This window comes from Giraffa tippelskirchi, chromosome 4 (assembly GCF_054371585.1).
Source record: "Giraffa tippelskirchi isolate mGirTip1 chromosome 4, T2T-mGirTip1v1.2.pri, whole genome shotgun sequence".
Classification (NCBI taxonomy): domain Eukaryota; kingdom Metazoa; phylum Chordata; class Mammalia; order Artiodactyla; family Giraffidae; genus Giraffa; species Giraffa tippelskirchi.
The window spans coordinates 5,468,346-5,480,616 of NC_137278.1; the positions used below are offsets into that span (position 1 = coordinate 5,468,346).

The 12,271-nt window shown below is 55.5% G+C and overlaps 1 protein-coding gene across 5 annotated transcripts in view; it reads right to left on the minus strand.

Moving 5' to 3' along the window:
* The window catches only part of PLPP7 (phospholipid phosphatase 7 (inactive)), a 41,509-nt gene extending 29,887 nt beyond the window's left edge, over positions 1-11,622 (minus strand). For all 5 annotated transcript variants that reach the window (XM_081594716.1, XM_081594713.1, XM_081594712.1 and 2 more), the window contains exon 1: positions 10,885-11,622. In XM_081594716.1, the coding sequence (XP_081450842.1) occupies positions 10,885-11,335 (451 nt within the window). In that variant the 5' untranslated portion in view covers positions 11,336-11,622. The remainder of the gene's footprint in view (positions 1-10,884) is intronic.
* Positions 11,623-12,271: the final 649 nt, after the last annotated feature.

A 12,271-nucleotide genomic window follows, 5' to 3' on the forward strand; every position in this document is an offset into this window, starting at 1 on the left:
CCTGATTTCACCCAGGCAGCCAAGGTTGGGGCTCATAAATGTCCCAGAGACCCGGGTTTGAGTGCCAACCTTGGCGCTTCCTGCAACCTTGGGCAAGTCACCTAACTTCTCTCACTTCTAAGGCAAGATCACAACCGCCTGCTATCCAGAGAAGTATGGCACAGTGCTTGCAGGGTGACTGACTGTCCTGGGTTTGCTTGGGACAGAAGGGTTTTGGGGACATAAGAGGTTCAGGACTAAAACGGGGATGTCCCAGCTGATAGGACGAGGGAGGGCCAGAGAAGGGTGGAAGATCAGTATCAAACGACAGATCAGGGCAGTCTGGCGCTGGCAGCTTTCCTGGAAACTGCAGGAGATACCGAAATTGTTGCGCTGCAATCGTTCTTGTTCAGAAACGGGAAAAAAAAAAATCTTTGGGAAAAAATGACACAATTGATGTTCATTGCAGAAAACTTACAAAACAGAAGACAAAATAAAATTTTAAATCTCCTGTAATTCTGCCACCCAGAGGTAGCCACCATCCCAGAACTTTCTCTCCATCTACAGAGCTGTAACGTGCTCCACACACACCGTTCTGTAACCTGCTTTTGAAACTGGTCAGCTGCAGTGTCTGGGGGTGTGCCGGGGTATTTATCTGGTGGTCCCTGGGCTGGACGTCCAGGCACCTGGGTAACACTGCACTCCCTGGGCAGATCAGGACTCCTTTTTTCCTGCCCTCTGCAGGGTTGCTGCTTGCAGTCTGGGCTCTTGGTTGGGGATTTGAAGCCCTGGCCTCCCCAGGGCCTGCCCCTCTCCTTAGCCACAGGGCCAGCTGATGTCTGCCCATCCTCGACCACCCAGGGAGGGGGGCAGAAACAGGAAGTGGTGGATGCAGAGACTGCCAGTACATGAGGAGGGGAGGAGCCTAATGGAGGGAGCCCACCTTGTTGCATGCCTCCCTCCCCCCCACCATGTTCCCATGGCAACTTGTTCCCAGGAGCCCAGACCTTCCAGCATGCAGGCTGCTAACCCAGGTCAAGGCTGGGAGCATCTGGAGCCCACGGGACATGGGGGCCACGGTCCCAGCAGGATGTAGGGGACCAAAAGGGCAGGTGGAAGTTGGAGGAAGGTGGTGGCATCTGACCCCCGGGGACCCTGAGCCCAACGGAGCAGCGGAGGGATGAGGCCAGGCCAAGAGGAGGCAGCCAGTTTTCTCCAGAAAGGCCGCTCCCGACCTCATGACAGGCTGTCGCCACCTGGGGAGGAGGCAGTTCACAAGTAAGGGGTTAAACTTGCAGGTTTCAGAGTCACAGGTGGGGTTCCAGTCCTAGCTCCTCGCCTCATCAAGTGCCTTCACCTGTCGGAGCCTCAGTCTGCCCACCTGTAACAAGGGTTATCGCAGGATGAGATGAGCTCCTAGTGCCTGCGAAGTACTTAGAACAGCCTGGTATGTGCTGGTCAAGGGCACGGCTGCTCTTGTTACTCCAAAGCCCCAGCCTGGCCTGACCCAGGCTGTCAGACCCTGGAGGCTGGGTGGTATTGAGCAGATGCACCAGCAAAAGGATTTCCTTCACTGAGGTCCCACCAGCGTCAAAATGATCCGGCCCAGATTCTGAGACTCTCAGCACCTGAAGGAAGGTCACAGCATCCTGGGGGTGGGACTGACGTGAACCAGGATGGGGCCCCTAGACAGAACCATGACACTGGCCACTAGGAAGATGTGGGGGATGTGAGTGTGTGTGTGTGTGTGTGTGTGTGTGTGTGTGTGTTAGTCACTCAGTCGTGTCCGACTCTTTGTGAGCCCATGGCCTGTAGTCTGCCATGCTCTTCTGTCCATGGAATTCTCCAGGCAAGAATACTGGAGTGATCTGACATTCCTTTCCCCAGGGGATCTTCGCAACCCAAAGACTGAACCCAGGTCTCCCACACTGCAGGCAGATTCCTTACCGTCTGAGCCATGTGGGCCATCTGTCTAATTAGTGACCAAGTTTCTCAGCTGAAAACCAGGGCTCAGCAAGTTGGCAAATTCTCACTGGCATGAATCTGCTTTCCCAGACGAGTGTGAACTGAAGCAGAGGTGCCCAGAGGAAGCTTCTGGGTTCCAGGAGGAAGGGGAGGGAGGGGCAGCATCTGCTCCTCCATGGGCTGCCTGTGGCTGGGGAGCTGGGCTCAGGGCTTCAGCCTGATGTGGTGGCTGGAGGCCAGGTGGGCTTCTGCCTCGCCGCTCCCCGCCCCCTGGCCAGGTGTCCCAGCTCTTCTCGAGGACTGTTGAGACCGATGGGCCAGGAATCGAGCTAGACCCACACCTTTCAAACTTTTTTTAGCAGCAAAACATTTTTTTCCAATGTAAGACAGCTATGATTTTTCCAGTAGTCAGGTATCAGTGGGATGTGAGAGCTGGACCATAAAGAAGGCTGAGCACCAAAAAAATGATGCTTTCGAATTGTGGTGCTGAAGGACTCTTAAGAGTCCCTTGGATTGCAAGATCAAACCAGTCAATCCAAAGGAAATCAACCCTGAATATTCACTGGAAGGACTGATGCTGAAGCTGAAGCTCCAATACTTTGGCCACCTGAGGTGAAGAGCCAACTCATTGGAAAAGACTCTGATGCTGGGAAAGATTGAGGGCGGGAGGAGAAGGGGACAACAGAGGATGAGAGGGTTAGATGGCATCACCGACTCAATGGACATGAGTTTGAGCAAACTCTGGGAGATGGTGCAGGACAGGGAAGCCTGGCGTGCTGCAGTCCAGGATCCCAAAGAGTCCGACATGCCTGAGCGACTGAACAAGTATACACAGAGACTCAGGGTATGAACAGGTAAGAGAAGTAGCCCCATGGCTGTCACTGGGGCTACTGGAAATGGGGGACCCTCCCGTTCCCTGAGAGGCTTCCGAGGCTGGCTGTGTGCCATGATTTGAAATCCCCACATCTGGGCCTTTGGAAATCTGCTGTTTTCGCCTGGTTCTGTCCCTTGAGCCATAATGAGTGAAAACTGCCCCTCCGCCCTGGGCCTTCAGGGTCCTTCATTCATTCACTTGACCTGTAGGTCTTGGGTCCCACTGCTTTCTGAGTGTGTTAGGTGAGGGCCAGGCCTGGGGCTGGTGAGCCAGGCTGGCAGGGTACCAGATGACGGGGCGGGGGGCGGTGACGGGCAGTAAGTTAGACAGGGGGCTTCTTTACAGGTGTGATGAGCCCGTGGTCTCTCCCCCTATTGCTGCTGCCGGGTTTTGAGGGTTGGGTGTAGAGGAGGCTGTGGGGAACGGCTCCCCAGCAGAGTCGATGGCCCTGGGGTCTCCCCCCGCAAGCTCCTCCCGCTGCCCCCCCAGGCTGCTTGCCCCTCCCCCAGCACCATGGCCAACCCTCTAGTGACTGTGATTCTAACACGTCAGCACATACCCCGGTGCCCAGAAATAGAAGTAAACGGCTCCGTCACTCAAGGCTCCGTGAATTCCACTCACACAGCCAGTTGAGTTCCCTGACCTATATTTCTTTCTGGACTGGGAGGGAGGCAGGGCCCCCCGCCCTGTGGGGACAGGTCCGCGTGGCAGCAAGTTCAGGGGCCAGAACCGCAGCGGTATGTGACCTGGGCTGGTGGCCTAACCTCCCTGGGCCTCTGCTCACTGCCATCAAGTAGGGCAGAGGCTGCACCCCTGGAGTCCAGGATCAGAGGTAGACCTCAAGATGGACTGCTTGTGAATTTCAAGACCTTGGCACAGCCCTCCCTCTGAGCTTCTTTCCTTCATTGATAGAACGAGGGGGTCATTCCAGAAGCTACTCTGAGGGCTGCCTGGTCTGCAGGGCTGGGCCCCACCAACAATCTCCAGTCCCTTCCCCTCTCACCAGGTGGGTGGCTCAAATGCCCTAAATGCCCTCGCGGGAAACACAACTATTAGGTGCTGTACGGGTGCCTCAGAGGTGACAAGAACCTGCGTTGGCACCCACTTTCTCTCCCATTCTGGTGGGCGGGGGGGCTGCTGGGGTGGCCCCTCATGGTCCCTCGAGCTTGGCTGCTCGCCCTGAGATGCCCACCATGGGACCAGTTCAGCAGCAGGGCAGGCCAGGGAGGGGTGGGGAAGGGGCAGCTGTGGGCTCCGCAAGGAGCAAAGACAGTGCCGACCTCTCTTACTGCCTGGGGCTGGGAGGAAGTGCACCCATTCTTCTGGCCTCTGATCCCCGATTCCATTCCCTCCGGGAGCCGGGGAAACAGCCCAGTTAGCGCTCTGAGGTGGTGTAAATCGGTCTAAACTTTCTGAAGGGCTCTGGATTCAGACTCAGAAGTCTCTACAGCAGGCTTCCCTTGACTCAGCCCTTCCATGGGTAGGACTGTCTCCTTGGGAAATAGTTAGGGATGTGCCCCACGATTCACGGTCAAGGATGTCCACTGCAGCATCCTTCGTGACGCTGAAAACCCGGCACCAACCCGATGCCCTTGAGTTGGAGACAGATGGGCCAGACCGCGGCCAAGTCTAGACGACGGAGCGCTCTGGGGCCGCTGCGAATGATGAAGCAGATGAGTATTTATAGCCACGGAAGGATAGCTCTGGGCTTTAAGTGGAAAAGGCCAATGACCACACCGGATTTACAGTAGGATAATGCTGTTTTTGTAAAATTAAGATGTAAATGTGTCTATACATGGTGAAAAAAGTCTGGAAGGTGCTGTGCTAAATGTTAACCGTGCTTCTCCCTGGGTGGGAGGATGAGGCTCGTTGTTGTCTTTCTGTAATTCTGCATTAACGTTTGTTTTGTTTTTTTTTCTGACCGTGAAGAGGCATGACTTGTGTGTGTTTTTAAAAAGTTATTTTTACAAAAAGACAAATACTGCATGATTCCACTTTCATGAGGTCCTTAGGACCGGCAGATTCATAGAGAGAGAAGGTAGACTAGAGGTTGCCAGGGGCTGGGGAGTTAGTGCTTAATGGGTGCAGAGTTTCAGCTGGGGAAGATGAATGAAATTCAGGAGATGGGTGGTGGGCATGGTTGCACAACTTAATGCCATTGAACTGGACACTTAAAAATGGTTAAAATGGCAAATTTTATGCCATGTGTGTTTTAGTGCATGCATACGTGCGCACAACAGTTATTTTAAAAACCAGTGCACTGTTCTAGAAGAACACAGCTCTGGGGAGGTGGGCAGTGAGCAGAGAGGTTGATGGAAGGGAAACCCTGAGAGGAGGCAGAAACACTCCAGGCGTTTGGCACTGGGACTTCTGCTCTGTTGGTGTGAGCAGTGTGTTTGAGTGTGTGTGTGTGTGTGTGTGTGTGTGTGTGTGTGTGTGTGTGTGTACACACGGCATCTCTCCTGACCACGGCAGCCCTGCTTTCAGCCAGATACCCTGCCCCAGCCCTCGGCGTCCAGGGTAGAGGGGCTGACATGAGTGTCCCGGTCTGTCCCTAACTCCCCTGGCCGGCATGACTCTAAGCGAGTTCTAGAACTTTGCAGGTTTCCATATTCTCACCTGAAGAACCCAGATATTAAAGCGGCTTGATTCATCTCAGAAGACCGCCTGGGTGCAAGGAAAGCAAAATCATGGGTATAGATAGAAGTCTAAGGGCACCAGGCTTGGCTGGGGGAGTGGAGTGACACAGAAGAGGACCCCCCCCGTGGCTCCCTTCCCTACAAGGGGGCCCTGACCCCATCTGGGGGTGGCCAAAGGCCAACTGGAGGGACCTTTTCGCTGAGCCGCACTGAGATGATGAGACGGGAAGGGTGGAGAACGTTCTCCCTCTGCGGAACTGAGCTGGCGTCTCTAGCCGGAGCGCTCCCGACGGTGAAGGTTTGAGATCAGTCTGAATATCCATCAACTAGGGACAGGCTGTGCAAGCCTCGGGGAGGGCTTGTCACCTAAGCTGTCCCCCAGAGCAGGGGCCAGGGGTGGGGGAGCTGACAGAACAGATTATTTGGGGGGTGGGTGAGCAGGGGCTGGGTGGGGGAGGAGATACTGTGAGATGCTTGCGGGGAGTTGGGGTGGGGAGTGCTGCTAGGCTGAGGGAGTTGGTTCTGGTTTCTGAACCCCTCCTGTTTGATCTGAAGGGATTCAGGGGGGCCCAGATGGGAGGTACGTGGCCCAGCAGGCCTGAAAGGGCCATGAGAATGAGGCCAAGCTGGGCAAAACATGGCAGGAGGTCATTTTAGAAGCAAAGAGAAACATCCAGAGGCCCATGACCCAAACCGCAGCAGCGGTTATTCTTGGGGAAGGGGCTTAAGGGAGACGTTTATTTTTTTTTTAATTACAAGGTTTTTTTGGCCTCAAGGCATGCAGGATCTTAGTTCCCTGACCAGGGATTGAACCTTCGCCCCCTGCAATGGAAGCTTGGAGTTTAACCACTGGGCCACCAAGGAACCCCTCCCTTGCTTTGTCATCTGTCCTGGTTTGAGTTGTCCTTATCGTAAGGATATATAATGAAAAAGCGCTCAACGCCACTTATCACCGAGGAAGCACAAATCAAAACCACCATGAGACACCACTTTTCACACCCATTAAAACGGCTATTATTAAAAAAAAAAGTGCTGGCCAAGAACACTTGTGGAGAAATTGGAGCTTTTGTGCACAGGTGGCAGGAATGTAAAATGGTACTTCTGCTGTGGAAAACAGCCCAGGGGTTCCTCAAAAATTAAACCTAGGGTAACCATTCATTCCAGCAATTCCATCCTGGGTGTACACCCAAAAGAAGAGAAAGCGTGGACTTGTACAGATATTTGTACCCTCGTGTTCAGAGCAGCATTATTCACAACAGCCAGAAGCTAGAAGCAACCCAAGGGTCCACTAACAGATGTTGGATAAACAAAATGTGGTCCATCCACACTAGGGAGTATCATTCAGCCTTAAAAAAGGAGATGCTGACACCTGCTACAGTATGGATGCACCCTGAGGACAGGAGACTTAGGGAAGTAAGTCAGACACAAAGACAGATGCTGTATGGTGCCTAGATGAATCAGAGTCATAGAAACAGGAAGTGTGGGTGCTGGGCGCTGTGGGCAGGGGGAGTGGGGAGTTCGTGTTTCACAGATAGAGGTTCAGTTTGGGAAGATCGTCAAGTTCTGGAGATGATGGTGGTGGTTGCTCAGCAATGTGAGTGTACTGAATGTTGTTGTTTAGTCGCTAAGTCGTGTCTGACTCCTTTGTGACTATGTGGACTGTAGCCCCACCAGGCTCCTCTGTCCATGGGATTCTCCAGGCAAGAATACTGGAGTGGGTTGCCATTTCCTTCTCCCCGGGATCCTCCCAACCCAGGGATGGAACCCAAGCCCTCTGCATTGGCAGGCGGATTCTTTTACCACTGAGCCACCTGGGAAGCCTGTACTGCATACTAGTGTACACTTAAAAATGGCTGGCATGGTAAGTTCTAGGTTATGTCTATTTACCACAATAAAAAATGACACAGAAAAAAAGGAATATATAGTTTTCATAATCAGGGACATTTCAATAAGGATTATTTTATAGATCATGGAAATGAGACATGGAAGCCATTTCCTGCTGAGGATGGGCCCAGGGGGAAACCAGGATGGGCCTGGTGAACGGGGATGGCCCGGGTCCCCTATCACCTGCCCGCTTTGGGGTCATCAAGCCGGGTGTTGCAGAGAGAGGACAAAGGGGGGAATCAGGTCACGTCATAGGTGCCTAGAGCTTGGAGGGGACCTGAATGGACCCTGGACCTGGGACTTCTTTTGATGATGGCAGTGGTGATGAGGGTGCTAATGCTCATTGCCATCCAAGCATTAACTGGCGTGGGTATGTACCATGTGTAATTCTTCAGGGAAGTATCCCACCAACCCATTAGACAGATGAGGAAAATGAGGCTCAGAGAGGCCAAGTCACTTGCCCCAGTTCCCACAGCAAGGCCAGGATGTGCACCCAGGTCCGGCCAACTCTGGAGCCAAGCTCGCATCAGCTGCTAAGACCCCTTTTGGCTTTGAGGCTTCCAGAATCTGTGCAACACATCACAGGCCCCAACAAGGGAGGCGGATTTCAGGGAACAGAAGGGAGGACTTCCTCCCGGCCCAGCTGGGACTCCTCTGGGTCCAGTGGCTGGAGCTCCATTTCCCAAGGCTCCTGAGTTTTCCCCTTTGGGGCCGAGGAGAGCCCAAGTCCCAACGGTACCACAGAGGCTCTGCCTCCAGGACTCCGCTGGATGCCTGGTGCTCAGAGTAGGCAGGCAGGACAAGGCAGGGCCCCTCATCCCTCTGGGCCCTGCAGTGTCCACGTCCACCTGTCATCCACTGTGCCTGTTGCTTTGCCAGCTTCTCTTGAATCTCCACCACAGCCCTGACGCCCCATGTACAGATGAAGAAACTGAGGCTCAGTGATGGGAACTCACTTGACCAGAGTGAGTAAGGGTCAGAGTGAGGACCAGGACAAGTCCATTCCAACCTCAGAGCTGCAGGGTTGAAAGCCCCTGCCCCCATGCCCAGGGCCCCAAAGACTAAAGAATAGACCAATATGTGCAGTTTGTGCCCCAAGGATGGTCTGTCATCCCTGGGCAGAAGGCAGTGTGGGCAGCCCCTTTTGGTGGGTCAGGTCAGAGCTGTGGGATCAACCCACCTTGGTTATTTGCTGCTTTTCTGGGTCCACATTCCCACCAAGAATGCAGGCCTACAGAACACCCTGCCTGCTCTGAGCAGTTTCTCTGGGCCAGGCTCTTTTTTCCTCCATGGTCTTGGTACCTGGATGCACCAGCGAAGGTGCTGGTAAAAGGGACAGGTATCTCCTCAGTATGGACTGGTATGCCCGACCTGCAGACCAAAAGTGAGCGGAAAGGTGAGAGGTTTGCAGCCTAGAGGACTTGTCTTGGTTCCTGGGTCTACCACTTACAGATATGTGGGGTTGGACAAATCTCTCAACTCCTCTGAGCCTCAGTTAACTCATCTGTGTAGTGGATACATTGAAATTTACATTATATGGTCATTAAAATGATTTTAGCATCATGAAATACAAGACATTCACGGCATAGTACTTGGTACCTAAGTGAAGCTCACTAAATGATGTTTTTAAAAACTGAGAAACAACTGTCCTTCTTGTTCAAGAAGGGAGATTTCTTGAATCCTGCTCTCCGTCCTGTGAAACAAACAACTTTGTGTCCACAGAATCTGGTTTGCTTGTAAAAGCCAGAAGCCTTGTCTTGACCAGCCAGAGTTGTGCCAGTTCCAGTCCTGGCTCCATCACTAACTAGCCGCATGGCTGAGGGCAAAGCGTCTCTGTGTGCCTCAGTTTCCACCCCGCCTTTAAATGGGGAACATAGCAGCTTCTCCCTGGGAGTTGTGGTGAGGATGACATGTAATGATGTGGTTTATGAAAAACCGGGCACATAGTAAGTGCCCAGCACAGCTTCACCACTTCCAGCATCACACACGGATGGACCGTGCGGATGGGTCTAGGGAGCGGGGTTGAGAGAGAGGCTCAAGGACAGTTTCCGACGCCCGTCCTTGGACACCAGGCAACCTGACCGCAACCCCCACCCCCCCACCCCAGTTTTCTTGAGTCATTGCTCTGTCTGAGGCCTCAACGGGCACTAGATGCTGAGACCACGGTTCTGCACTGCCCCCAAAACCCCCCAGCCTGGCACCTGGGCCACATGCTCTGTCCCTCCATCCCAAGCCCAGGGCTTCCTGGGTGCCTGGAAAGAGCACAGGCCTGGATGTCAGGCAGGAGTTGGTGCAAATGTCAAGTTCTGAAGTCTTGGCCAGGTTGCTTTATTTACAGGAGCCTCAGTTTCCTCATCTGTGAAGTGGGAACGATAAGAGCAGCAGCCACGTTGTGACTGTTTATTTGGGAATAACAGCAAGGAAAGCAGATCATTTAGGAATAAGAACAAGAAAACACTGATGTACCAGACCCGGCATCTCCTGCATGAACGTCTGCTGTTTCGCCCTCCCCACATTCCACCAGCACCACCCACCCCAGATGCTCTGAGACCCCAACGGGAAGACTCACAGTTACTGTAACTTCCCCTGGATGGCAGTTCTCAGGGGTCCAACCCACACCCCTTCAGTACCGGGACCCTTTGTCAATGTTGGCTTGGCCTGAGCCATGCCCCGCCGCCCCACACTTGTGTCCCAAATGGTGGCTGTGCCTAAAAGGGCCTGGAGGTCAACATGGCCCAGCTTGGAGGGTGGTGGCAGAGGGGCCCGAGCGTCTCGGGGATCTGCAGGCGCCTGGAGGGTGGGCCAGATGGGGGTTGGGCGTCACCTCCTGGGTAGAGGGGAGGGCCTGCCTTCCACATGGGCCCACGTGGCACCTGGCACGGGGCAGTGCTCGACCAAAAGACGCCGGTGGCAAAGACTTTGCAAACAAACCAAAGCTCCCCAGGTCCTCTCCTCCAGTGACTCCCCGAGGGAAGTGGCAGGTAAGCACTCAGGGAGGCCCTGAGCGGGTGGGAGCCCCAGACTGGGCCCCTGCACCCCTCAGGGATCCTGGGGGGCTTTCAGGGTCCCTGAGCCAAGCAGGGTGACGGGGGAGGGTGGGCAGCTCACAACTGCTGCCTGCAAGCAGCCTAGGAACTCAAGGACCTATCCCTGGGATGGGAGTGACAGGGTTAGACACCCCACTCCAGAGCACCCGCCAGACTCCCGGACACGTCCCTCAAGGCCTCCAGCAACCCCTCCAAGTTGCTTCTGGGGCAGCGATGTGCTTTACCCAGGGCAGGGCTCTTCCTCAGAAGTTCCTGCTGGGGCTCTGCATTCTCAAGGCCCCCACTTTGCAGGGGACTATGGTCTGGACATCCTCAGCTCCCTCTTTCCCCAAGCCAGAGGCTTGCCAGTTTCTGGGGCACCCTTCCTGCTAACCTCATTAGATTGTTCCAGTCAGTTTCTGAGGGGCCCCGCTGGCCCTGGCAGGGGCGGGGTGGGTCCGGCTCCCTCCCCGAGGCCTGGCAGGGTGGGTGGCAGACGACGGGCAGGCACACTCACCCAGAAGCAGGTTCATGAGCACCTCCTGGCCGGCCAGCGTGCTGCTCTTCACCAGGCAGAGGATGGTGCCCCCGATCCAGGGGATGCCATGGCCTGTGATGCCGATGAGCTTGACCATGGAGCGGGCGCTGGCCCAGGACGCGGCCCGGCCAGCGCATACCCCCAGGCGCTTGGACATGCAGATGTCAATGGCCAGCAGGGAGTTGAAGGCGATGCCCTTGAAGGAGGGGTTCAGCTGCATGCAGTCCTCCTCGGGCAGCTGCTGGGACTGGCGCCGCTCGCGGGCCCCGTCCCCAGGGGCTGGGGGCTGCGTCGAGGGGCCTGAGGCCTTCCTGCCCGAGCTGCGGGGCTCTGGGGCCCCCTTGGGGGGCTGGTTCAGGGACAGGAACTCGGCCCGGTTGAGGACGTTGCTGCGGTCCCGGGCCCGGGCCCGGCTCTGGGAGGCGGGCATGGTTGACGATCACCCAGCAAGGGCCGGTACCAGTCTGGCCGCGAGGCCCTTCTCCCCCGAAGACGGAAGCGCCAGGAGCCGCCCCTGCTCCCTGCCTCCCTGCTGGCTCCTCGGCAGCTGTTAAATATAGAGAGCGGGCCTGCACATGGCTGTTTACCTCCGGCTGCCACCAGGCTCCTGGGGAATGTCAGTGCCAGCCGGGCAGCCAATCGAGGCCCCCAGTGCCGGCCAGCGCCAATGGAGCCACCGGGAGGCGGACGCGTCCACAGCTGGGGCCTGGCTGCCTCAGGCCTGGGCTATTTAAATCTCCCAATGGCTCGCTTTGGGGGGGACCTGGGGGACTCTGGGAAATGTAGTCCTCCTACAGGTCTGGCCTCGGCTGTGCCCCAGCCAGAGGCCCAGAGGTGGGCCCCGACTCACCCCTGCTTTGACCAGCTTCCCTCTGAGCAGCCCAGAGCCCAGGAAGCCAGGCCCACCTGTCCCACTGGCCTGGATGGCTTGGGTCTTGTCCCATGGACCAGACAGCGGAGCCCAGGCCAGAGGCTCCTCCGGGCACCCGATGGGGTGAATGACGTCACTGACAGCATCATTCTGGGTCTGCTGGGGGCGGGGCTGAGCCCAGCCCCTCCTCTCCATGCCAGCATTTCATTAAACTGGCAGGCTGGGTTTTGACATTTTTCAGTCTTGAATTTTGCTTCAGTGCATGACTGTTCAATCTGTAAGACTTGATTTCCATTCGAGGGAGAGGTAATGAATTGGTTGGTAATGGATCTCCCTCTTGGAGGTGGCCTCCGCTGCCTGGAGCTTTGTGGAGGATGGGATCACTGTAGCAGCTTCGGGCAACAAGTAAATAGTTCCTGAGCTCCTGGTGCCGCCTGAGGTGTCTGGCGCTGTAGTGAAGGGAACACATTATGTGTGCCCTGTCCCCCGGAAAAA